The following is a 26,055-nucleotide window of genomic DNA, read 5'->3' on the forward strand; positions in this document are numbered from 1 at the left end:
TGACATATTTTATTTAAATAAACAGTAAAATATTATATTTACAAGTTTAAATATTCTCGTTTAATGATCATATATTTCATAGATATTCCAATAGAAAATTATATTTAAAATAGCACTAGGTCATAAATCAATTAAATATAATTTTGATATAAATGTATTTTACCCATACTAGAAAACAAATGATCGCAGTCCTTACAACCAGCCAGTCAAAATTTCTCCTGTGACTTTTGATTTACCACCTGCTTTCTTTGGACTAGCAGACCGTTTGGGAGATTCTGGTTTTAAGTGTTTACTACCTTTATCTTTTTCTTCTGGCTTGTCTTTATCCTTTGATTTATCTGTATCTTTTGATGTATCTTTGTCCGAAGCTTTATCAGCGTCTTTTGTACTAGCCATATCTTTTTTCTTAGATTCTTCGTCCCCATGACTCGTTTTTGTTTCTTTTGAACTTTTACTACCCGAACCAGACGTAGACGCTTGAGACTTACTATCGGCATCCTTTGTTGGTTCTTTTGATGTATCCGGTTCCGATTTCTTTTGTTCCTGTTCCTTTTTCTGCGTTCCAGCAGGAGCCTCGGCAGCATCACTTACGACAGGCGCCGGTGCACTGTCTTTGAGTTCTGTAGTCTTTGTTTTTTGGATCGTTTTTGCTTGCTGTTGACTCTCGACAGCTGGTTTGATAGACACGGATTCGGCGGGCTGTTTATCAGCACTTGTCGACGGGTAGGGCAATGCACCAGCAACTGGCGATTGCTTCGTACTCTTCGGTCTTGGACGAACGATCGAACTCTTTTTTGTTTCGTCCACTATGTCTACTGTGGGCACGTTCTCAAACACCTCGTCCTGTCCTATTGTATTCTCCTCGTACTCTTGCTTGATCTTCGGTATCTTAAACTTAGCGTATGCCACGCGAGCTGCAGGCGCTATTTCGGCCAGTAGTGGATTGTACTCGACCAGCCGCTCAGTGTCCATTGACAGTAAGCTATCCTTCTGGTGATCCAGGATGTACCGGCGCACACTCTGCCGATGACGTCGTTCTGCGCCCTCAGCCGTGCTACCAATCGGATCCCTCGCCAGGCTCTTCTGTCTTACCACAGCATTCCAATCCTTCTTCTTGCTGCCCTGGCTAGTCCGCCGGCCAATGGCTTTAGCGATTTTGCTAAACACGTCTTTTGGTCCCTTTTCGTTAGACGAAATCGCATCCTGTATAAGCCCCTCTACCAAACCGATCTGGAAGTCTTTGAGCAATCGTCGTTCCATCACCCGACCCTTCTTTCCTTGAGCTGTACAACAAACAAATCACGCTCTCATTAAATTTACATATATAGCACTATTACATCATATAGGTAATTTCAAATAAAAGTATTACACTTAATATTAAAAATTACCTACACTAATATCTATACTAAAAGACATGCACAAATCCACAAACAAATTTTTATTAAAGCTAAAAAAATATGCTGTAAATTTTTTGTTTAACATAGTCTGGCTTGCAAAAAACAAGTTAGATGAAACACACTCTTCTGACGTGTAAATGTCTCAAGGTAAGCACTGCATATTAAAATTAATATATTGTAGAATTATATTAAAATAATAACTTATAAGAATCATTATAGAACATCTATATCGGGCTATATCAATAATTTGAGTTCGTCTGTTATAAAGAAATTTGTTTTTTTCTATTTTAGTTAAATATATAAATTTATTATATCAGCTATAAATCCTATACATACCTTAGTATGTAAGAAGACTATATATTAAATTGTTTTTTTTTTTGGTTTTATTGTAACCTATGTACTTTTTTTTTTTAATAGAATTTTTACAAAATTCATCAATTTAGAACAAACATTGTATATTTAATTTAATTTAATTTCTAATAATATATTTATTTATTTTTTTAATTTTCCTCGAGTAAAAAGTAAATCTATATATTATTCATGGCGTAGGTAGGAAATATTTTCGGAGGGAGTTTTGGACTTTGGTCTAGATATACATTAAATTAAATTCACAATATTTATTTTAAAATTGTTTTATCTTTAATTTCGGGGGGTGTTCGAACACCAAAAACACCCCCCCCCCCCTTACCTACGCCTTACCTTTACTTATTAATACAAATCTTAAAATAAGAATTATAGTTTTAGTTGATTCTGTAACTATGATAAAATAACTAGGAAGTGTATTATGTCAAATAATGAGTTTTAAAATAATTATTATTATTAGAATTTGTTTTAGGATTTTTTGGAACCATAATATCCAAATTTAACTTATAAATTTAAACACGAATAAAATATATCGCATGTATGGCATTTTCATAGAAAACAAACAATTTATTCTTACCGACATTAGAATCGTGTTCTTTTTTAGGTGTTTTGTACCCATTTTGCTTGAATATATCGATCATTTCGAATCTCATCGACGATATATCTTGTCGTATTTCCATTACATCGTCTTCCGTGATTCCAAATTCTTCACTCTTGCGTTGTTCTGCGGTCACATAACGTCTCACCAATAGCCGCATAACAATATCATGCCGAGCTGTCGCTTTCTCTCTGGACTTAAACTGTAACAAATTACAATAAAATTATTGATAGTAATAAAACGATTTATTTGAATATCATTACAATCATCGACCCGGATGTTCGCTTTGGCTTTTCTAGGCCTAACATGCGTTTAATATTTTTCAGTGATGGAAATAGATTGAAAGGGGCCGGCACAGTATCTCCATCCTCAAAATATGAAATCCACAATGAACTCCGAGCAAACTTCCATTCCATGTCAGATCGTTCCTTTAAAACAAAAACAAAGTATTAAGTTTATGTGCTCATCAATATTAAGTTCCGGGTCTTACCGAAATTATTTGATACGAATTGGACATCATAGCGATAAGCATGTTTAGCAAAACGATTATATTGATCACTGAATATGATCCGAATAGTAACAGACCCCAAAATCTAGTGAAGCTCTTAATTCCGGTTAGGTCAAATGCTGTCAAATCAACAAGTCCAAAACCGGCCCAAAACAGAGACTGTGATGTTTCGAATATACTATAAAAAAAATGACAGCGTTTCAATATCGTGTGACGTTATAAAGATATTTCCACTACACAAAAAATAGTTTATCGCAGAAAGTAGTAAAACTAATAACTATATTTAAAAGTTGTAAACAAGCTTTTAAATGTTATTTACGATAATAATTATTAGGTAACTACTTGTAAGTTGTAACTGTAGGAATTTTATTTATTGTCCTGTTAGATTATGGTAAGAAGTATGAAGTTATTGGATAATTTTATCATTTATTTTATTATAAGTGAAGCGGTGCGAACGACGTGACAACCCCTTATACCTTCATCTGGAGAGACTTGTTTAATATTTACAATTTATCAATAAAATAGCATATAAAAATCTAGCAATATTTCAAAAGGAGGTTTAAGGAAGGTGTGAGAGATAAAAGCTTTCAAAAAGTCTTTTGGCTAACATTTTAACAAATAAGTATCCCTTATAGCGCCTATACCACGGTCATATATATAGCCGTGACTTATACTAACCTGTCTATAGATATTATATATTATATAATATATACGATAATAATAATACATATTATAATCTATGTATTACATAGATAATACTTTAGTAATTTGGTTGAAATTGAATTAATCTAATAGAATATTTTATAATATATTATACAAATGTGTCAATATGATAATACTTAATTTTATAGAGCTCCAAGATACCTAACAGAGTATAGTACTATAATCTAAATAATTTATTTTCTTCTTACTATTTCTAAATTTTTAATTTTATAAAATATGTACCTATATGATTCAGCAATATTGTTTAAACTTCACTATAGTATTATGGTTCCAACTTCCAACAGTCTGTTATATTTTTATCATATTTATTTTCAACTATTTTTAATATTTTTAAAAATACAAATCTATAATTTATAGCACTTGTCAATCGATCAAAATGTATACAATTTCCCACTATATAATAGGATATAAGTATAAAAAATGCTATCGTGATTTGTAATACCAATTAGTAACTACAATGTATATAATATGTATCATATACAAAAAACTACTAAATAGTATAAAACAAACTTTAATAAAACTCACATATCAAAATACTTATTTTATTATGTGTTACGAAGACAACCCACAGACTACATAATTTTACTAATTTTAGTAGAAATAAAGTTCCCAAACAATACAAGAAATATTGCGGCTTTAAAATGGTTGATATTAATAATAAGTATCTATAATACACAATTTTATACGCGCCAAACAATAAAAATGAATACAAACTTGGCAAATCGTCTCCACGTCGAACAGGCCTTTTCTTCTTGTTCGAAGTCAGCTACGTCACTGTTGTCGTGATAACACTTTTTCGACTCCAAGTCCGCGTAATACCAAAGTAACTGATTTAAACCTACACCGACGAAGTAAAAATAAAAACTAGAGTATCAGCTATTTACATTAAAAATGTAGCTATTACAATATTATAATAGTTACACACAGTAGGTACACATATAGGTAATGAACATGACGTTGTATCAATACATCACAGTAATAAAGTAAATATTAAAAATAATATATATTACCGCATCCGAAAGCACAAAGCACCAGTGTGTAGATGAAAAAGAATTTTATGATATCGATGATCATACGACCCAACGATATCTGAAGTGGTCCCAGGTGAGGGTTTACGCTGAATATATGCACGAGCTTTAAGAAACTATAAAACGTCAACGAAATATTAGTGTAATCTTAGAAGCCATACGGATTACAGCAAATAACCCATCTTCATGAAGTACATAATATGTATTGGCTTAATTATTCATTACACGATTTTATGAGTTCACGTTGACCGAACTACGAGTATAACCTCTATATAGAAACATTTTTAAAAATAATCTTAAAACTTTTTATTCCTACACAATTATTAAATTTATTGGAAACACTCATACCTAATTCAATAATTGAAATTGATATTCCTATATAGGCTACAACGGAACATTTAAATTTTAAATTTTTTGTCACTTAAAATTGTGTATTTATTAATTATTATTATATGTACTCAAATAAATTAGATTCTGAGCTAAGTGATTAATTTATTGATTTTACAATGATTTAAGTGTATTTTTATTTTTTGTTTTGTGTCTGTAAAGGAATCGACATAAAAAGTAGCAAAAAAATCTTCAATTTTTAATTAAAAAAAAAAATGCGTGTGCCATGTGTGTGAATAAGTTAATTGTGGACGTATGAATACATTATTTTATAACCGACTTAAACGTTGCGAGACAAACAATATGACTATACGACAAATTTTATTATATTTACTTGTACCACATATTTTCAATCACATAATTTAGAGTTAACCGAAATTCCTAAGTCTCTAAAAATGAGAAAAAGAATGTATATTATGTTTTTTTTTGTGTATTTTAAATTTTAATGCGCCATTCACATGAGTATTTCTAAGCCTTATTACCTATCAGGTTATGAAAATCACTAATCCACAAAATCATACAACACTCTTTCACCAAAATGTATGTAGAAGGGTACCAGATGATAATGTTATATATATACATCCATATAATAGTATATATTATGTATTATACATATCCTGCACGATAGATAAATGTAAATTAGGTACTAAATATTTTACATTTTTACCTGAATATCATGGCAGCGGCGAAAGCTCCTTCTGACACCAGATGTGGATCGAATTTATCCCAATCTTCCCGCGGCCTCCAAGGATCAAGCCCTTCATTGAATTCTCTCTAAACGGCCAAACCAAACACATATATGTACACAATTATTTAATATAGATAGATTGGTAGATATTTATAAGTACCTACATCAAATTATTATATGTGTGATTTATGAATGTGATAATATAATGGTAATGGTGTGAAAGTTGAATACCATTACAATATAAATATTTTACTATTATAGTATAAATGATACATCTTAATAGCTAGACACGAGCATAGGCGCTCAGAGGAGGCATGTGCCTCTCCCTGGCTTTTTCGAAATATTTTTTAAATTGAATGTTTTAAGTTAACTTACTATTTACTATATATTATAACAAATACTAACATTGCCCCCTTCTAGAAAAATTTCTACTGGTGCCCATGGACACGGGTGTCATTTTTCATTCATTCTGTACTATCGCGGAGTCACACCAGGTAAAACAATATTTGTATTATTTAATTAAATTCATGATAATTTTTAATATCATATGTAGAAAGTTTTAATTGTTAAGTAGGTACCATGTAGGTACACTTTAATACTATAGGTATAGGTAACCTATCGTGTAAAACCAGTGAAGTGTCGTCGTTAGGTAATAATTAAAGATACCTTTAGGTATGTTATTAAAAATAACACATTAAATCACTTAGTCCATGGAATAAAATTTTACAATTGAGAACGTTCTACCAACCCGAAGACCCCTGGCGTGGATCCAGGGTATTTATAAGGGGAGACCTTTTATATTATAACGACATTTTATAATATAGTTATAATATAATACGACTGTTGAATTACGTAGTTTGTCGTATATTAATTTAGATAAAAAATAAATAACGTTTAAACAAATAAATAAAAACTATTGGTAGATACATTAAAAAAAAAACAATACTATTTAAGTTCCTTTGGGAATGGACAATAGGGCATTGCTAGCACTTGTACCCGCGCCTGACCTACCCAAACTTAATACAACAATGCCGTTGTTCAGAATCGTGATTCGTGAACATTTGTAAAATAACTTATTTTTAGGAAATAAGTTCTTGCATATTTATGATTGGGTCTAATAAACGATATCGTGACTGATGCGAGATACAAGATACAATTGTATCTAAGATACTGCCCAACCCTGCTTACAATGTAAAAAAGATATCTTCTCTACATAGGGCTATTATTCCCAATGCCAAAATTTTCAAATTATAGGTAATAAGTCATGGATACCAAGGTTTTAATTTAATACTTACCTAAACTATTAATGTTTTAATACTATATTGGCTTGATTTTAATAGGTAGTTTTAATTATTAGAATAATGTTATTTAAAATTAAATTAATATAATTATTATTATTTTATAACTAAACCTGACTGATTAATACAATCAATAGAAACATAACACTAAACATAAGACACGAAATTATCTATAAGTAAATGTAGGTACATAATCCATCATTTATAAGCATTTTGTACATCTAAATACCAATTTAATAAAATGTATTGTGTGGTGTTTCAAATAAATTGCGTAAAAATACGCCCGATAAAAAATTCACCAGCATGAAAAATAACTCAATAATTGAATAATGAGATGGGCATGTTAAATTTAATTAAATATAAGAACCTAATTTACGAGAAAAATTTAATAAATTATTTACACAATGTAGGTAACTGACGAAGTAAGTAGGTAGGTACCTAACTTAACGTCTCCAACTACTTATCATTAGTTTTTATTTGTTTATCTAAGTTCCAATAAAAGGTATCACAAGTCTACAACCGATAATAATTGTAGATAGATAAAAGTAGCAGCAGATTAGTTAGCATTAATTATTTTAGGCGAGTCATTTAACAAAAGAAAAAAAAGAAAATTGACCCAAAGGTTGAAAGAACTAGGTATGTTTGATAATCCAAAACAGCATTGTTTTTATTGGAAAAGCAAATCAATAATTATCGTTTCCACTATCTTTGAACGGTATGCTACTTTTAGAAAACTGTCTTTTTTTTATTCTCAGTACCCCCAGGCCCCAATACCCATAGATAATAAAGAATGGATAGGCCATTCGACCTTATCATACGTTCTCAAACAATTATGAATGTAGGTGCTTTTATTATTAATCCATATATATCAGATATTATATATCATATATAGATATATATATCAGATTTTCAATAAGGGATAACCAAAAGTTGAGATAACAGGCACCTTTGTGAGACAGAAGATATCTGCTCTTTAGGAACGAGGCACCTAATGTTATAAGCATAGGCGTGGCCTATCCATTCTTTATTATCTATGCCAATACCTTCATACTTATCAAATAAAAAAATAAACATAAGTAGGTAGATCTACATCTGTAAATACCTAATTATTAGATTTACACACCAATTACAAATAATTATCGATTACTTATATAACATATTAATTATTATGTATAATATATAATACAAATAAACTAGTTGAACATCACACCATACCTACTAATTACTAATAGGTGGTTACAAAAAATAAATTGGGTATCCTTACTCCTTATTTACTTGGTACCAATAATTATTTTTATATTATAAGACATAGGTACGTGCCCTACGTACCTACCTACATAATATCTTTTTTATAAGTCAACAATATGAGTAATATCCAAATATCTTATTTGTCATATTAATATCATTATTACATATTTTATATTATTTTGTGGTAATATGACAATGGATATAATATATATCGTACAATAATTATTATACGTTTTAAACATGATTATAAATGTTTTCATTATTTTTATATTATTTTGAGGAAATGATAATAAAAATATAAGATCTGAACCACAAAGGGCCAAAAGGGGTAAGAAATAATTACATTTCTTTCAGAAACTGTTTACAGTTCTAAATTACAAACACAATAAAAATATTATACATATATACTATACTATATCATAATTATAATATAATTTAATAAATAAGTAATTATTAATTAATTAACTCCCAGGAAGTGGAAGAAATTATTGTAACAAATTGTACTTTAATATATCACATATTTAAATTATCCATAGGGTGCTCAATGTTTTGTCAGTTATAAGTCATTATTCATTACATTCCCCATGCAGTCATCACAAATACCCAAAAAATATTTTATGCGAGCAGTAAAATAAATAATTCTCATTTAGTTGTTTAAAATTTAACTTGGTACATTAAAAAAAAACTAAAGTTTATATAAATTAATAAAATATAAGATAAGCACTTAGTAGATTAGTAATAAAACAAAATTTTACTATTGGTGATTTTGTTATCACTGTAAAAATGAGTCTTATAGGTAAATACATTTTCTTATTTAACACACATAGTCTATTGACATCCCTAAAAATTGTATATCCTGCAACGGGTATGTTGAATAGATAGACAATAGATAACACTATAAAATGTTAGCTATGTAGGCATTGTTACATAAATAAACTAAATACTAGACCCCCTAATAATTGTATACTTTAAAATAGATAAGCCCTTTCAAATATTACAATAATAGGTGCAGTAGGTATCTAATATGCATTAAATAAACTACATACTAAAATCTTAGACACACAATAATCAGTAAAATAATAATAGTTCAATTGGTTACAAAAATTATCACTAAACGCAAAAACAATCATTAACAAAATCTGCCTCTGAAAAAAATGTACAAAAGGAATACAATTTTTAAGTAGAAAAAAATATATATACAGATACATACACGAAAAAAAAGTTTTTTTTCTTTTATATAAAACTAGAATAATACAATTTTTTACAAATCATTTATTAGCAACTTATTTCATACTAGTGATAAAATACTTTTCTAGGTATAATATACCTATCGTAAAAATAAGAATCCAATGATAGGACTCTTTTTTAAATAAAACCCTGATCTATAACACAAGTTGATAATCTACAACAAATAATTGTGATGCTGCTGTAAGACATTAGGAACGTATTTCAATACGAAAATCCAGACACTAAAAGTGCCAAGTGGTTCGGTCTAGTTCATAAATGTCTTGTAACAACTCTATTGTCTTTACACCGACTTTGTTAGCAATTTCATTACGTTGTCTAGCATTCATACATGTCACATACATCCATACAAGCTCACCATCAATTATTCTCTTGGCTTGATTCATTCTCTCAGGAGCAGTTGCTTTAAAACTGCGATAAGCTTTTGGGTTTAATCCAGCTAGATGTGATAAATTCCGTACTAACATGTTTTGCAATGTTAATAGCCTTCTGTAGTTTTTTTCATGTATTGGTACAATATACCCAATTGAACCGTCCAAAGTAGTGTACATAGTAACATGTCGTCTATTAGAACCAATGGCTTCTCGCCGTTCAGGTGGAAGTGTGGATTGTTTACAGCGAAGTCTGAAGAATGAATTTACATTAGACCCTATATTAAAATCACCACGGCGTATTAAATGTTGGCCACCATAACTTTCACGAGCCGTTGGTTGGTAAAGGTAGAGAAGCAAATTTTGATCTCTATCTGAAGCTAAGAAACCAAGTTCAGCATTGTCAATAAGAAAATTAATATCAAATACTTCTAATGGTTTTGAATCACGACATACTAAAGATAATGTACGGTATTCTTCCTGAAATCGCAGGAGAGTAATGGACTTGAAGAGATCAGCAACTAATATTAAACTTTTAATGCTTAACATCTGATGGACATAGACTTCAGTGTCTATAAAAGCTATGCCAATTAAATCATTATCTTTAAGCTGCCAAATATAAATTTTCTGACCCACAGCAGTCACTAGAAACCCAACAACATGGGTAATAGCTGTTACGGGACCTTTTTGCTCTTTAGCATATATCATTTTTATTTTATTTTTTGTTAATGGCTTACCAGGCTCTGGGACAACATCGATAATATCAAATAAAAATATACGTCCTCTACTTGTGATGTCTTCTGAATAACTGTAATTTGTACCCATTGCTATATAACCCTTGAGACCACTACGAGCTCCTTCATATGCTAAAGCGACATTTTTCAAACATGTAATATGCTCCCAATCTTCAGTCTCAATGCTTGTATCTGGTATCGGTTCCCAAGATGCAGGAGAAAACAGTTCTAACGTAAACACTTCATGACTTGGTAACGGAAACAGAGGATCACGTTCTTCAGTAGTCAGTTCTTTGTCTTCGCCATTGAATCGGTAATACGCTGCAGATAATTCAGATGATGAAGTCACCACACAATATGTTTTTGTTTCCAAGTGGTAAGCTATAAAATGTGGTGTTTTACGAAGTGGAACCTAAAAAAAAAAAAAAAATAATTATAAGTAAAAATTACATAAATTTAAATACATAATTAATTTATCTTGTACAGAATAAACTTTGTTTTTTTTCCAAGTATAAATTAGCTAATAGATTATCTGTGAATGTATAAATGGTTAAAGATTCTTTTTTTCCATTACAAAAATCACAAAATTATTTTGTTCTATTTTAAACCCTACCCTTTTTGTTTAATAAATATTTATAACCCATATATATATTTCTCTCTTCCCCTAAATATTCATGTAACTACTTTATATATTTAAAATGTAATTGGAATTTATTCCGTAATAAACAATATTATTATTAAAATTATAGTTTTTAGTTATTTATTTTTAGGTAGGCTTCAATAAAATTTATAATATTATAATTCAAAAAATATTGATTTTATTATTAATCTATAGTTAACGCATATTTTTTTTCAAACTGATGAAGCACATAAACTAAATACTTATTTTTTATAGTAATTTTATTTTTATGTTTAACATTATAAAATCATAACTAAGTGTTATAAATATTTTACTATGGTTTTTATTTAGTTATAAATTTAAAAAATTTAAATTAATTCTAAAAATATATATTCTTATGCGACTAGAAATCATAATTTAAAGTTTAAATTTATAACAAAATAAAATATTTAATAAAAAGAAAATTAAATGCAAACAAAATATTATAATGTTACATAGAAAATATATAGGAGCTGTTTTAAAAACTGTGGGCACATTTTTCTTATTTTAAGCCTTTGAAATAATGCCTATTTATTATTTAGATAACAAAATATAAGTCTGTATTCTAAAGTAATTATTTATAAATGTATTTGTAATATTATGTTCGATTAAATTTTCAACTTAATGGAATAATAATTAAAATTGCATCTATAAAGCAACTAATATCTGCAATATCACCACTTACTTAATCTTTAAAAAATTATCTCATATCATATACCTACAATTTAAAAGGACATTATTCTCTTTAATAAATTTAATGATTAATGTTGAATAAAGGTGGTCAATGCAAGATATTAATATACATTTAATTTGATATAAATGAAAAATAATGTTGTGCTAAAACTAAGAGTTCAACATTTAAGACAATATCTTTAACCATTTATATAATTACAGGTATTCACATAAGAAACTATAATTTTTAAATTTAAAAATAAATTATACCTTTCTTAATGGCCAAGGCTCATCATACGATAAATGAGTAGGCAAAATAGAAATTCTTAACTTGTAATCAGAATTGAAATATAGAAAACCTTGAGAACAATTAACATTATGAAAAGGAGCAAAACAAATAATTGGTCCATCTATATGTAATGGATGACACCGTAGTTCGCCTCGTACAGTGAGTAAAATTAAATGAGGATTTTGTCCACAGATAAATACACCATTGTGGCCAGCAACTTTACTAAAATAACGAAGCAATGAAGTTCCTTCCAGAGGATTACCCGATCTTGACTGAAATGTTAGCAATGAAGTCATTTTATGAAAACGCATCTTTAATGTACCTTCTGGATGCCGATGTATACCATAAATAACCACCTATAAAAATTAAAAATTAATTTACAATAACAATATTTACAATATTTAAAAATCTAGTCACCTCATTGTCTAATCTAACAAACATAATAGGTCTTTTGTCTTGATATCCTAATGGTACTATCAAAATTTCTTTTATCATTTCAGTTTTTTTAGGAAAATAACAACCTTCTTCTAAACTATCTTTAAGTACCATAGGAGATTCATCTACATTGGCTGCTCGATATTGTATTTTAAAATCAGGTAAGGTAAAAATTTCCATGTATCCATTGTCTCGGGTTAAAACAACCCAGTAAGTTGGTGTTGGTTGTTCTAAAAACTTTAACCACCACATAGTGTTTTTATTAGAAACTGAATTATGGGATGTTTCCTTAGAAGAAGGATCTCTTGTATCGCCATACAACATCTCTTCTTCGTCTTCTACATAATCACTGACAAAATTTTCGTGCTTTAATTTTGGACCTGCCAAAGGGATCTCGGCTTGAGGCATAGTGCTTGAAAATAAACCACTTACATCACGGTATACAGCCAGAGTCTTTGTCTGCGGTAATTGTTCAAAGTTTGTAGGTCGCATGAGTAAAATCCTTCCTGTTGATTTTATAGTTAACACTATTATCTGCCCATCTTCAGTCAACAATACAGCATAAGGATTACAACTAGATCCATGTATTATTGGAGAACCAAAATCCAAGGACACACTTTGTAATTGTTCAGAACCATTAAGCAACCTTACAGAATACCTCAAAACTTGTAAAACAAATTTATTCATATTACATACAAAAACTGTATGCTCGCGTGTAGCATAGCCTGAAGAATCTAATTCATTGATTTCTTGTCCAGTTTGAAGAATTAAAGTTGAATCAAGGTTTGTTAATATCATAAATGCATGAAAATCATTTTCACCTTGAACAGTCCACATATCTTTGTAACCATCTAAATGAAAAGTAGTGACTAATTGAGGTTTAATGGAACGATGAAGTACGCTTAGTGCTCCATTCTTGCCATGACCAGATGTACACAATAATTCTACATCGTGCTCATCATTACTAAATTCATCTGAAATATAAGCTGGCTCTCCTAAAGATGCTTGGCTGCATGGTCCAATATTTATAATACTATCACATACTTCAAAACTATAACTTTCTAAGCAAATTGATGTCTGTACTTCACTACCGTATACTTCTAATTCAATAAGATCTTCATCAGTCTCATCAGTTTTTTTACGCTTTATGCTAGGTTCATCATCATTACTCTGAGACCGAGCATAATATCTCAGGAGTAATGAATTTCCTAGTCTAGACCCAAGAAACAGATATGAGTCTAAACATACGGTTATACATGTAGTTAGAACACTAGAAGCACATTTTTCAAAATGAAAACTTCTTACTGCACGCATACTATCAGCATATAGTGTGATCACGTAGAGATCACCATTACATAATGAAGTAACAAGCTTATCACTTGATATAAATGTGGAAGTAGCGCGATCCAAAACAAGATTAATATCTTCTTGCTGTCCTAAAGGAAAGTTAGTTAAAGTTTTTGCTATGGAATTAAGAGCAACACCAAATGGAGGTACACTTTGGTTGAGGTAGATTAGTGAATTGACAGCCATAATCAGAACACCACCAATCGGACGAGATACAGCAATTACTTTTTGACAATCATATGGAAGTGAATCTAAAGACCAAATTACTGGATGTACATGCTGTTGAATGTTTAGTGAAATAGCCACCTGAAAAAATTTTTCATAACATTATAAATGTTATAATTACGTATATTCTATAAAACTCACCATTGCACATGTATCTTTCCTTACTGCTATACGTCCAGCAAAAGTTTTAACTGGCTCATAGAGAATAAGTAAAGTTGGTTCATAATATCCATGCAAGAAATCAAAATCCATAATGTTATTCATCTTGGGATCTATTGTAGTAATCTTTATTGTATAACTAGGCATAACTTGAGCACCTTTAGCATTGTCATCGATTGTACGGCCGAATGGTAGAACAACAAAATAACTTCCATAAACTAAACCAACTACGCACCGACCATCTGGATCAACTCTAATTAATGGTGGACTCCAATGTTGAGTGTGACCATCTTTAAATTTATCGTCTTCAAAATAATGTAATGATAATGTACGTAAACTATGCGTGTCTCGATCATATTCAACTAAACTGAACTTGGCCTCAGAGAAGCTAAGTAATAAAGCATCTGGTGAACTTGGACATAATGTTACTGATTGCAGACACATGATATTGCCAAATAACGTGTATTGTGCTAGGCATTCGAATTTGGTTTTGGGTGGCTGACATGTTGTATCGGTCGGTACCAATCGGTAGACCCGTAGAATGTTAACTCCGGCTACCACCAGACATTTTTCCACACGGTTGAAGAAATAACAATAAACAGCATGCTCCACACAAGTTGGTACACGAGTTTGTTTGCACAGCGAAAACATGGTCAATTTAACGAAATTTTGTGAACTGAGTGACTAGTGAATTACTTACATCAGTAAAGACGTTTGCGTTCTCAACGCAACAAAAACTAAACTTAGTAGCACATGCCTAATTATTAACTATTGTGTATACGATTAATCAAAAACAATTTAAATAACGAATGTTTCTTTGAAATAATAAAGAAAATAATTAATAAACTCAATAAACCATATAATACTAAGGCATAGTAAAATAATAATATGATATTATATTCTTATATTTTGTTAACCGCTTTGTGATAATCAACGTAAACACTAAACATAACCTTAAAATAATGATAACATTTCGTTTTATCTTATTCACCGATAATTACGTAGTCACCGGTTACTATCACTGAACAATTATTGCTTATCAGTTTTATCACTATTCAATATTCATTAAGAGAACGTTGTATTCGCGTGACGTGTTGTCTCCGTCTTACGTACGACATACCTAGTAAATTTTCTTTTAGGTAACTTAATTTTTCAACTCATACTAAGCGTAGGTCTCTAAAAAGTGAGCCACAAAATATGACATTTCATTTCGGTTCACAAAAATCAAATGTGTTTTGTTTATATTATTTACAGTTAGAGATGCCATTGCCCATTAGTTACAGATAATACAATCGTTATTATTATTGGATTTAATTTTCTCTATTGTGTAATATTTTATCATTTATTTTAACCTTATACAACTATTGTACCTATAAAAATTTTAAATTAAGTAACAACTATTTTATACTAGAAATAAAGGCAGTAAACTGTATATTTACGTGGCCGAAGTTTATATTATACTAAAAAAAAATGTTGACAAAAAACAACTACCTATGAATATCTCAACTAAAGCAAAATGGAAACTCTATAGATAGGTAAATAACAAAAGATAGTCGGTCTAGTGAAAATATTATTAGTCGGCCTATGCCTAAATAACGCATACATTTAAATCCACATTTTTTAACCAATTGGCACCAAATTTCTCACCCATATTTTTGAGATTCCGTTAAGAGCATTAGAATAGAAGCCACCGCGAATAACAGTTATTATAATTAATAGAACTATTGATATTTTCTGTCTATATTCTTTAGTAGCTATAGTAAGTGATAAAAATATAAAAGGCAACATGTACGGCCGGAGCTTATAGAATAAAAAAAATAATCAATAATAATTGAATTATTATGACGACGTGAACCAGTCGTTTTATAGAGCGGCTTAACCGTTATTAATAATATTAAATACGTAACCGCATTTTCGTTTATTTCTGCATTATTCGATTGCAATATTGGTTCACATAAAAATGTTCAAAAGTTACTTTTAACTGTCTGCACGGATGAATTGCACAACTCGGTTTCATTTATCCCCGAGCAACGTCGGGTTATATTATTATTTATTTTATTATGATTATTATTCATAATATCAATTATTTTGACTTTTACTTTGTACTTGATACTTTATAACATTACGTTACCGAAGGATCTGACAATTGAAAAGTTAAGAATTCCGATTATACCTATTATTGTAAATACTATCATATAGGTACATTCATGTCTAAGGTGCGGTTTCCAAGCTGCAACTTGTGGTCAACGACTGTATTGGTCCGCAAGCGGTAAGTATAGTATATGTGTTGCGGCTGGTTGCTTTGGACAGCGCCGTCAACCGCAAGTCACAACAACTAGGTATAAAGTCACAGCTTGGAAACCGTAACTTTAGTTGTTACATAAGTTACATTATTTAAAATTAAAAATATATAGGTAATTAAGTAAAAGACGTTGTTATGCAATATATTATTGTGTATTTAATCGATGATCGTTTATTAGGACAGGTATAAACAGCCCATATTATGCGTATTATTTTTTTAAAGTTCGCTTTTACGATACCTAATACCTGTATACCTTGCAATACATACCTCATTTATAATTTATATACTATGACACTATGTACCAATTTTTTTAACAACTGTCTCCCTTAATAATATCATTTTTCTGTAATTATTGTTAATTTATTAAAAAAAAACTATTTTTCAGTAGGACAGTTTATAGGTAAGTAATAATAACGTCATGATCATTAACCACTACGGGTACCTAACTATAATAAATTAAAATAATTTACAAAAAATATACCTAAGTAATGTGCGTTTTGTATACATATTTAATGATCTAAAAAATGTGCCGTAAAGAACGATTAATTTGCATAATTGGTAGCCAGTAAGTAAATATACTTAAATAAATAAAAATGGAAGTAATAACAACTAGGTATTTAAAACTAATAACTTTATATAAAACTGAATAAAAATATAAAAATCGAACATTGGGCAACCATTTTTTTTTTGCTTTTTGTAACTATACATTACTAACCATTACTAACAGTCGTGGTCTGCAAATATTTAATTTTTGTCAGCAAAATAAAATGGGTAAATATTGTAGAATTATCCCAAATGATGAGTAAAAAAAAAAAACTTTAATTTATTTAAGTAATAAAAATTACCTATGTACTAAAAAACATTTTTAAAAAGTCAAGTATAGGTATTTTATTTTATTTTTACCTACTCAACGGAATTTATTATATGTTTCATAATAACTGTAGATGCGAGGAAAGAAAGCTTTTTGTTTTCTGTTTCAGACATGTTTATATATCGTTCTAATATGCCTATTCCCAAGGTAGAATTTTTACGGTTTTGTTATTATATAGGTATACTTAATACTTATATATAGTTATTTATATTACATATTATATACTTCAAAAATATGATTTTATTAGTTGATGTTTTAAAACTTTAATATAGTTTGTATGACTGCTATGACCTGTAGGTAATACATATACATACGCTTAGCTTCAGGAGAAATATATATATATATATATATATATAATAAAATAAGAATAAATATCTTAAGTCTTTACATGCATATCTGAAGTTTTATATTTTTTGTTTTGCGACAAAATGGAAAAATCATTATAGATAGGCGTATGACAACAATAGTTTTTAAAGTTTAAGTATTTTTTTCATTTTAAATTTTAAAATATACACACATACTCTCCTATAATTTTTAATTTTCTAATTTTCCTAATTTTTTTTAAGCTCGCTTGAATAAATTAACTGACAAACTTACCTGAACAATGTACCAAGATGAAAACCGCAAACTTATCCACACCATATAGAATACGTTGGTTATGAAATCTACTATGTTCCATAAATCAGCTGCATATTCAATCAGACCGTCCGAGTACAAAGAATGCGCTTCTCGCCATATTAAACCTGTAGCACACATTTTATAGACACGCGTTAATGATATATTTTGCACATGCGTAATTTCAAATTTTTCCATTCATCCAAAAGTTTTTATACTAAAATAATTTACTTTCATTACGAGTACCTATATACACGTCCTTGGATAAGTATTATTATGTTACTGACTTAATTTTTTTCAATAAGCTTTTAATAATGGATAATATGTGTATCAAACGTGTATTTAATACTGTACTATTATATGATATATTTATTATCTATACATAGTATTAGTATACATGTTAATAAACTCACTTATGATGTACAATATGATGCCACATTCAATTGGTCCTGGTATAGATCCTCTTTCTTTTCTAGTCATTTCCTCTAGTATTGATTTCGTCCAATCGGTATCAATCCATTCCAATGCTAAAAACTCGGCTCTTTGAGATGCTAAGGCTAGTAAAGCTATATTATACAATAATACAAACGTATTTAAATTAGTGTAAAACAGAAACAGTTGTACGGAGAATGCCGCTTACTTTATATATTTAAAGTTAAATAGTGTTTCCAAAGTTAAAGGCAACACTAAACAGTTTCGTGGAATGACCTTTTTATTTTAATAATAACAGAAACTTTGTGATCTACTGTTACAAAGTATAGTGTATTTTGAAGAAAATATAAATTTTTATCTCTGGATAAATAATATATAAAAAAGATTTTTATATAGGAAACCTTTAATTATTTATTTCATATTTGCCAAAGTAATTTAATCAATTTTTTCATTTTTAGGGAACTTCAAAATTGTCTGTATGTATAATATTTTTAAACAAATTTACACAGTACCTATGACAATATTTAATTTTTAATTAAACTTCACTTATTAATTTTTAGTACACATACACATACCAAAAATATAAACAATTAAAATTGTTTCAGAATATATGTGTATATAAAAACTACAATCAAATTGCTTTGTGAAAAAATATAAATTTAAATAATTATTATAATATTATAATTATTCCACAGAAATACTAATACAGCGTTATCATTAATTTTTATGCTACTGCATATAGTTTAACGTACTCAAAAAAAATGCATATGAAGACGAATGGCAGACGAATTTTATAAACGGTTTCTTCATTAGCTGGCCCATTTTTGATTCTGGATTAGCATGTACATAGAACCGTACATTGCGAACATCGCCCCAAGTTTACCAACTTCAACCATTTGTCCGACCATACTTTTCCGACGAAACCCAGGTAAACCGTCGTACCAGATGGCGGCCAACAATTGTTGAACATTTGGATGAGCTACAAACTATAAATTTAAAAAAAAATAGACTAGTGTTTTGTATATTATTATGCATTGAAATTTAAATTAGATTTATATTAAAATTGTTTAGTATTTATATAATTATTGATTTATGTTTTTTTTTTAAGTTGTAATTTGTAGAAACCTTACATAATGAATGACAATAATACTATGTAATAATATTGTGATTTATTTTTTTAAATATTCACAAGCAAAAAGTTCTTTATGGTATTAATGTATTATGTATATATATATATATAATACTTATAACTTTTATAACTTATAAGTAATATAATTTATATTGATTTATAAATGAAGATACTATAAATATAATATATTGTTTACTATATTCTGTAGTATCATAATATTATGTGTGTACACTGTACATAAACCATCAAAGTATATCCATAAGCATTATGTTTATAATATTTTATCTAGGTAGATATTATTGATTAGTTATTTATAATTATAAAATTTAGAATTATCTTAGTTTTGAGTATTAGTGCAGTATTTATACAAAAATTTAAAAAATATTTTCACAATGTTATTAACTTATTTACGATACTCGAGGTGTATTATATTTTTTGATATAATAAAATATTTTACCTACTTTTTATATTTTAAATACAGGTTGATTCATTAAGCAGTCACACCGCCATTTATTTTATTTTATTTAATAATGAGTTTATTATAATTCTGATTCTTGGAATATTTAAATAAACTTTCCGACTATATTCCTGACTATTTTGTACTACTTAAAGAGTTTTCTCTGGAGATACAAATCTCTGTTTTTCAAATGATGATAACCTCCCTTTGTACCATAAGTTATTTAGTGAATAAATATTTTAAAAACATGTGCATCAGTATTTTCAAAATTTTTTAATTCAAAATTCATTTAGAATTTCACAATATTATATTTAGTAGTAAAAATGAATAACAATTTATTATAATTTTAATAATTCTTAAGTGCATTTTAATTTATAAGTCTATAAATATATTATTGCATGCAATTTGTATGGTCTATTATTAGAGGAAGTGTTGCATATATCATTGGATTTTCAATATAATGACATCAGTGTTTTAAATGAAATAACAAAAGAAAAACATCCCAACTCATGATAATAATATTATTATGGTGCAAAAAAATGTTTATAATTAATTCTGCAAAAATGTACATCACTATATATTTTATAATATACACTGTCTAGTGGATAATAATTGTTATACATGAATATTATTTTTATTTTCAACCTAAGCTTTTAATAATATTTTTAAATAGGTTGATGTGAAGTAATTGCAAGTTTTTCTAGGATAGTATGTTTAGTGTTTTTTTCTAGCCAAGTTCTAAGAATCAAACATGAAAACACATTTTCATTTATAGAGTTGTATTAAGATATTTCTAAAAATAACTTATTATTTTATTTTAATTGTTAAAATATTAATTTCCATCAATAGCATTACCGCTTTTTGTTTGTATTTGATGGCCAATTTTAAACGTTCCAGGGTCAGTCTCTCGCCCGGTTCCCATGGATCACCTTTAGGGTTATGATTCAACATAATCTCAAGTTCATATGATGTCCTCACGTGATCCAACAGTGATGTAGCAAATGTTTGAACAGTATTTCTCATTTCCTGTAAATGTAAGTTAAAATAGTTCAATAATATAATGTATAAAATATAATAAAAAAATTATTTTTTATAATAAGTAACAATATGCGTTTAAAAATATTAACGTAAAATACACTATAGCCTAATATACTTACATTATATTCATTTCTAAATTCAGATTCCATTGTGCTAAGTCGGCGAAGTTCCCAACTTAATTCGAAAGCGGTCAGAAGTGGGTCTCTTGAGGATAGTGCTATCAGGGATGGAGACGAAAGCGCTTTGTATGCGTTTATTCTCGAATGCGAGTGACGAAGTGAATCATGTGTGTTTGATGTGATACACTCATCACAACCACACCTAAAATAATGAATGAATATAATCGTCAAATGTAATGATAAGAGTATATTTTTGAGTTTAAAGAACTTAACATTCAAGAATGAAAACTATAATATACAATTATAATTTTCCATGTGTTAAAAAAATAACAAAACTGTGGATTCACCCCTTCCCATTACGTAATAGTTTAATGAACTTTTTGCCGACCACTAAATGGCAATTTATTAGTATATTTCATTAAGATCGGCTTAAGAACATGAATTATTTTATAACCATTTAAATTGCATTTATCTAAGAACATTCTATATATTTTGTCAAAACATTTCTTGAAACATTATTTTAGGGAAATGAAAATATTTAAAAAACGTCAACCCATTAATAGGTAATCCTATTTATGAATTCGTACAAATATTTTTTGAATATAATTTTAATATATAAGCTTAAAAAATTCAGTACAGCTAAAAGAGAATGTATATATACTATATAGTGAATTATTATTTTCATTATTACATTTTGTTCTCACACAAAATTTTACTCAACGCGTTCATTCGATACTACTTACCTATCTAATTATTTTGATGACTAAATAACAAAAAATTTTTTATTCTTTAAACCAAAATTTCTTTTTGATTAAACTTGGTTTTCAAACATTAAATTATTAAGGGATGACCGCGAAATGTACGAACCCGTATGAGTGCACGTCACGTTTAATCTAGTATTGAATTAATTTTTAAACTTATACCAGCTATGGTTATAAATTAAAGTGATTTACGTTTTTTAAATATATAATTTATACTCCTACACATTTAATGTCAAAATTAACGGTATATTACATAACCAAAAAATTACTGTCTTTGGTTCAACATTATTTAACACTTAATTTAACTATACTATAATAGTATTAATAAATATAAAATATTGTAACATTTTATGTACAAACTACAAATTATACAAAAAATGAAAAAACCCTATTGCCAGTTATATTATATAGAAGCGTATAGGTGGCCGCCCTGTAGTAGTGTAGTCGTTTTCATGTACTATGCATCAACCCATTTGCATATAATACTACCCATTAATTAATTCTATTCTACGAACGTTTTTTGGCGTTTATGGCTAACGTCATGTAATTTAATTTTAACTAATGAATATTAAACGTTTGCAAAAATCATATATCATCATATTGTAATTTATGTTAGGCGAACCTGACGTCGTGAGGCATGGGCAATGTAGCACCTCTGTCCAAAAGGATCTTTAATATTTCATAGTTATTCATGTGAGCTGCAAGTGTCAGTGGCGTGATGTCAGGCGTAAACGTCGAAGCCGACGATTCCACTGCTTCCCAAGACTGTAATCATATAATATACAAAAGTCATATGGATAATGTATGCATAACATCCATGTAAAGAATACTTTGTATCTTAAGTTGTAAGCAAACTTACGTAGGGATCTCCAACGACGTGTATCTTTTCCTCCCATTCTAGTAAAAGTTCCACCGCTTCCACGTACTCTTCCTTGATAGCGTGCAGCAATGCATCTTTAACCTTGATCCCTGCTTTGAGCAACAACTGTATCAAATCCATGTTTTCATTTTCAATCGCTGTTATCAATGCCGATCTGTTCAATGGGTCCGTGCAGTCAATATTAAGTATATCCGGCTGACCTTTGTGTTCTTCCAATAACCTACATAAAATATAACGGTTAGCTTTTACCTAATTTCAGCACTCTGTCCGTAGTAATAGAATACAGCATAATAATGAATATGATATAATATATAAAAATAAAATTATTGATTATTTTGATGTCGGTGAATAATTTATACTCATACAGTCATACTATTCAATATTAAATACAATTATCATTAATCCGTGTTATGTTATAAATCTATTTAGTTAAATTTATGTGAATTGAAAAAAAAAATGAAAATAGAAAGTATAAGTATATTTTAAAAATTTCTTATGAATTGCCATATAAAAAAAATACATTTTATAATTTATACGGATAAAATTCTCCATTTCAAAGATCAATAACATGGTAGTTTTTTTTCACAATTTATTAATATTGAACAATGTTAATGGAAATAAATAAAATATTCAAGTATATTTTTGGATAATTTCTTTGAATCAAATTATTTCCCTTTGCATTCTGTGTAATGAAAATTACGTGGCAATTATTTTCTTAGGATGCCAATAACTCCCATGCCATAATTTACATACCTCTGAACAGACGCACAGTCTCCTCGCTCAGCGAGCAACAGAAACTTTTTTTCTGTGGGTGATAACACATAATCGGGTGGTAAGACGAATGATTTACGATCTCCACGCAGCTGCTCTTTGGAACCAATAAGGTCTTCTTTTGACTGAGATTTTGTCATTATGGAAACCTGGAAATATACCACATCAACATTGCGCAATGTGACAAGCGACCTTAGACAACGCTATCAGCTGGTCTAATATTTTTTTTTTGTTACTTTTTACTCACGCAAACAGGGGCAGGCTATAGATATTCCCCAAGGAGAACCGCATAAACGATTACCTAAAATGAACTGTGCCATTAAAAAACACAAAGCTCTGGACTCCGGTGGAAACCTTACAGCTAGTTATATTATCTATGCACTTTTGCAGCTACACGGGCTGTTTGTTGACCCGCGTTTGGATTAGTGTTATTGACATTTGAGCCAATTCGTTTATTGTCATATATATCGTATGAGTGGACGACCGTAACGTACTAATTTGAACTGTCGGCCGTCACAAACAGCTTGAATTTAACACAAAATCCGTTTCAAAATTTAACAGTATGTACGTGAAAAAAATACCCCGAGAACGACGTGAAAATAATAAATTACCCCAAAAGGATTTAAAAAGTATTACTGTTTCTTTCACTGAAAAGGATTTCCACCGTGTGTCATTAAAAAGACGGTAAAAAAAAAATTAATAATAATAATCCATATATAATATTTACACCGTGATTAACAATGCCTGTCTGTACAATGAAGAGACGTAAAAAAGTCAGTTCACGTACAGAAACGAGTCTAGAATATACCTACAGACCTCGTCGTCACGTCGCGTTAATAACACCGGATTTAGCGAGCGGGCGGACATATAATAGACGAGAGTATATTAAAGTAACAATAATAATAATAGAGTGCATATACGGGACCAGCGTTTGAAGAAAGGACCGGTAAAAGAAACTATATTTTCTACTTACAAATTTTAAGCGAGATGGGTTTGACCTTAAATTATGTATAACGGCGGTAACCTGCTATTATATCCAATTAGGGAGTATAAAATTCAAAGTCCATTAACAGTCGAAGTTTCATTTAACTTAAGGGGCGTAGGGTCTAATATCCGTGTAATTGTTCAGGGATGTAAAAGTAACTGGTGTGCGTACCAATTACCCTCACCACCAGCTTATCAAAAGAGGTAAGGATCACGTGATCTGGCAGACAAAGCAAAACTCGGGCAGCGCCGGATAAAGAAAATTGCACGAGTGATGGTTCTAAAGTTCCCGTAGTTCGTACACTTTACATATTGTTCTTAGGTCATTTTCATAGATGATGAGATTTGATTTTATAAGATCACGCACGTATAGTCCAACATGGTAAAATCGTAAAAATATACTGTGGGATATTTAAAATAATTATACGTAGTATTACACTATTAGGTAGGTACATGTTTAAAAGAATCTCGTTCATATTATATACTTATATTTATAAATCGTGTTCTAATTTGTAAGGTTTAGGATATGGAATGGCGGCTTAAACAAATCTACCTATACATTTTTTTTTATTCATCAAACGTCTGTGTATCTATGTATTACATTTATTTAATCTAAACTAATAGTGTACAAACTGTTGATTTTAATACTATTTTAAAATGTTACTACTTTAATGTTTACCTCACATAATTTAACATCCTGAGTAAGCGCATGGTTATTTTTTATAGTCATTTTTCATCTAAAAGATTTAAAATAAATTCTAATACACTATGTATATAAATTGTAGTTTATATTGTAATTTATAGTATAATAATCAGCTATTATACTGCAATGTGTTATTGCGTGATTATTAATTATAAATTATAATGAACTATATTATATATATTTTCACTTTCCAGCTATATAAATTATAATGAGAAAAAAAAACAAAAAAAAATGAAACCAAAGTGGCTTATAGATTAAGCACTGTAATAAAAGCAAAGATGCAATATTTATTATACGAACCCAGAAAATTACAAGGTTATCAAGAATTAAATTCAGTTTAATTTTTTTTTTTTTTGACGAAATTAAAGTTGTGTAAAACTTTTAGATAATATAGTTTATTTTGAAAATTACTAAAGAATAAAAAAATGTAATAAATTCCACAGGTCACGTTCATCTCATACTTCGATAGGAAATATAAAGCTATTAAAATGAATTTATATTAAACTATTATTATGCATTTATACTTGTTTTTTAGATGTATTTAAAAGTTAAAACTCCATAGTATTAAAAATTATTACATTAAAATTGTTATTATATAATAAAACGTTAAATGCGTAAGT

The 26,055-nt window shown here is 29.0% G+C and overlaps 3 protein-coding genes across 4 annotated transcripts in view; 1 reads left to right on the forward strand and 2 right to left on the reverse strand.

Annotated features, from left to right (window-relative positions):
- LOC114129985 (transient receptor potential protein-like) lies at positions 1-24,066 on the reverse strand. The gene is given in 17 exon segments (XM_050201547.1): positions 1-1,283; positions 2,338-2,560; positions 2,622-2,786; positions 2,849-3,044; positions 4,304-4,427; positions 4,600-4,733; positions 5,672-5,778; positions 18,144-18,289; positions 18,575-18,727; positions 19,346-19,429; positions 19,432-19,579; positions 21,035-21,205; positions 21,337-21,538; positions 22,720-22,862; positions 22,957-23,197; positions 23,731-23,897; positions 23,985-24,066. Coding segments are annotated over 16 exon segments (3,486 nt in total). The 5' UTR covers positions 23,889-23,897; positions 23,985-24,066; the 3' UTR covers positions 1-192.
- The window catches only part of LOC114126048 (uncharacterized), a 263,154-nt gene that overhangs the window by 200,762 nt on the left and 36,337 nt on the right, over positions 1-26,055 (forward strand). The window lies entirely within an intron of this gene.
- On the reverse strand, positions 8,631-15,267 carry LOC114129984 (cleavage and polyadenylation specificity factor subunit 1). Its single transcript, XM_027994857.2, has 4 exons — positions 14,356-15,267; positions 12,625-14,295; positions 12,189-12,563; positions 8,631-11,000 (listed from the first exon to the last, which is right to left on the reverse strand). Exons 1-4 carry the CDS (start codon positions 15,022-15,024, stop codon positions 9,708-9,710), a joined length of 4,008 nt encoding a protein of 1,335 aa, XP_027850658.2. The 5' UTR covers positions 15,025-15,267; the 3' UTR covers positions 8,631-9,707.

This window comes from Aphis gossypii, chromosome 2 (assembly GCF_020184175.1).
Source record: "Aphis gossypii isolate Hap1 chromosome 2, ASM2018417v2, whole genome shotgun sequence".
Lineage (NCBI taxonomy): Eukaryota > Metazoa > Arthropoda > Insecta > Hemiptera > Aphididae > Aphis > Aphis gossypii.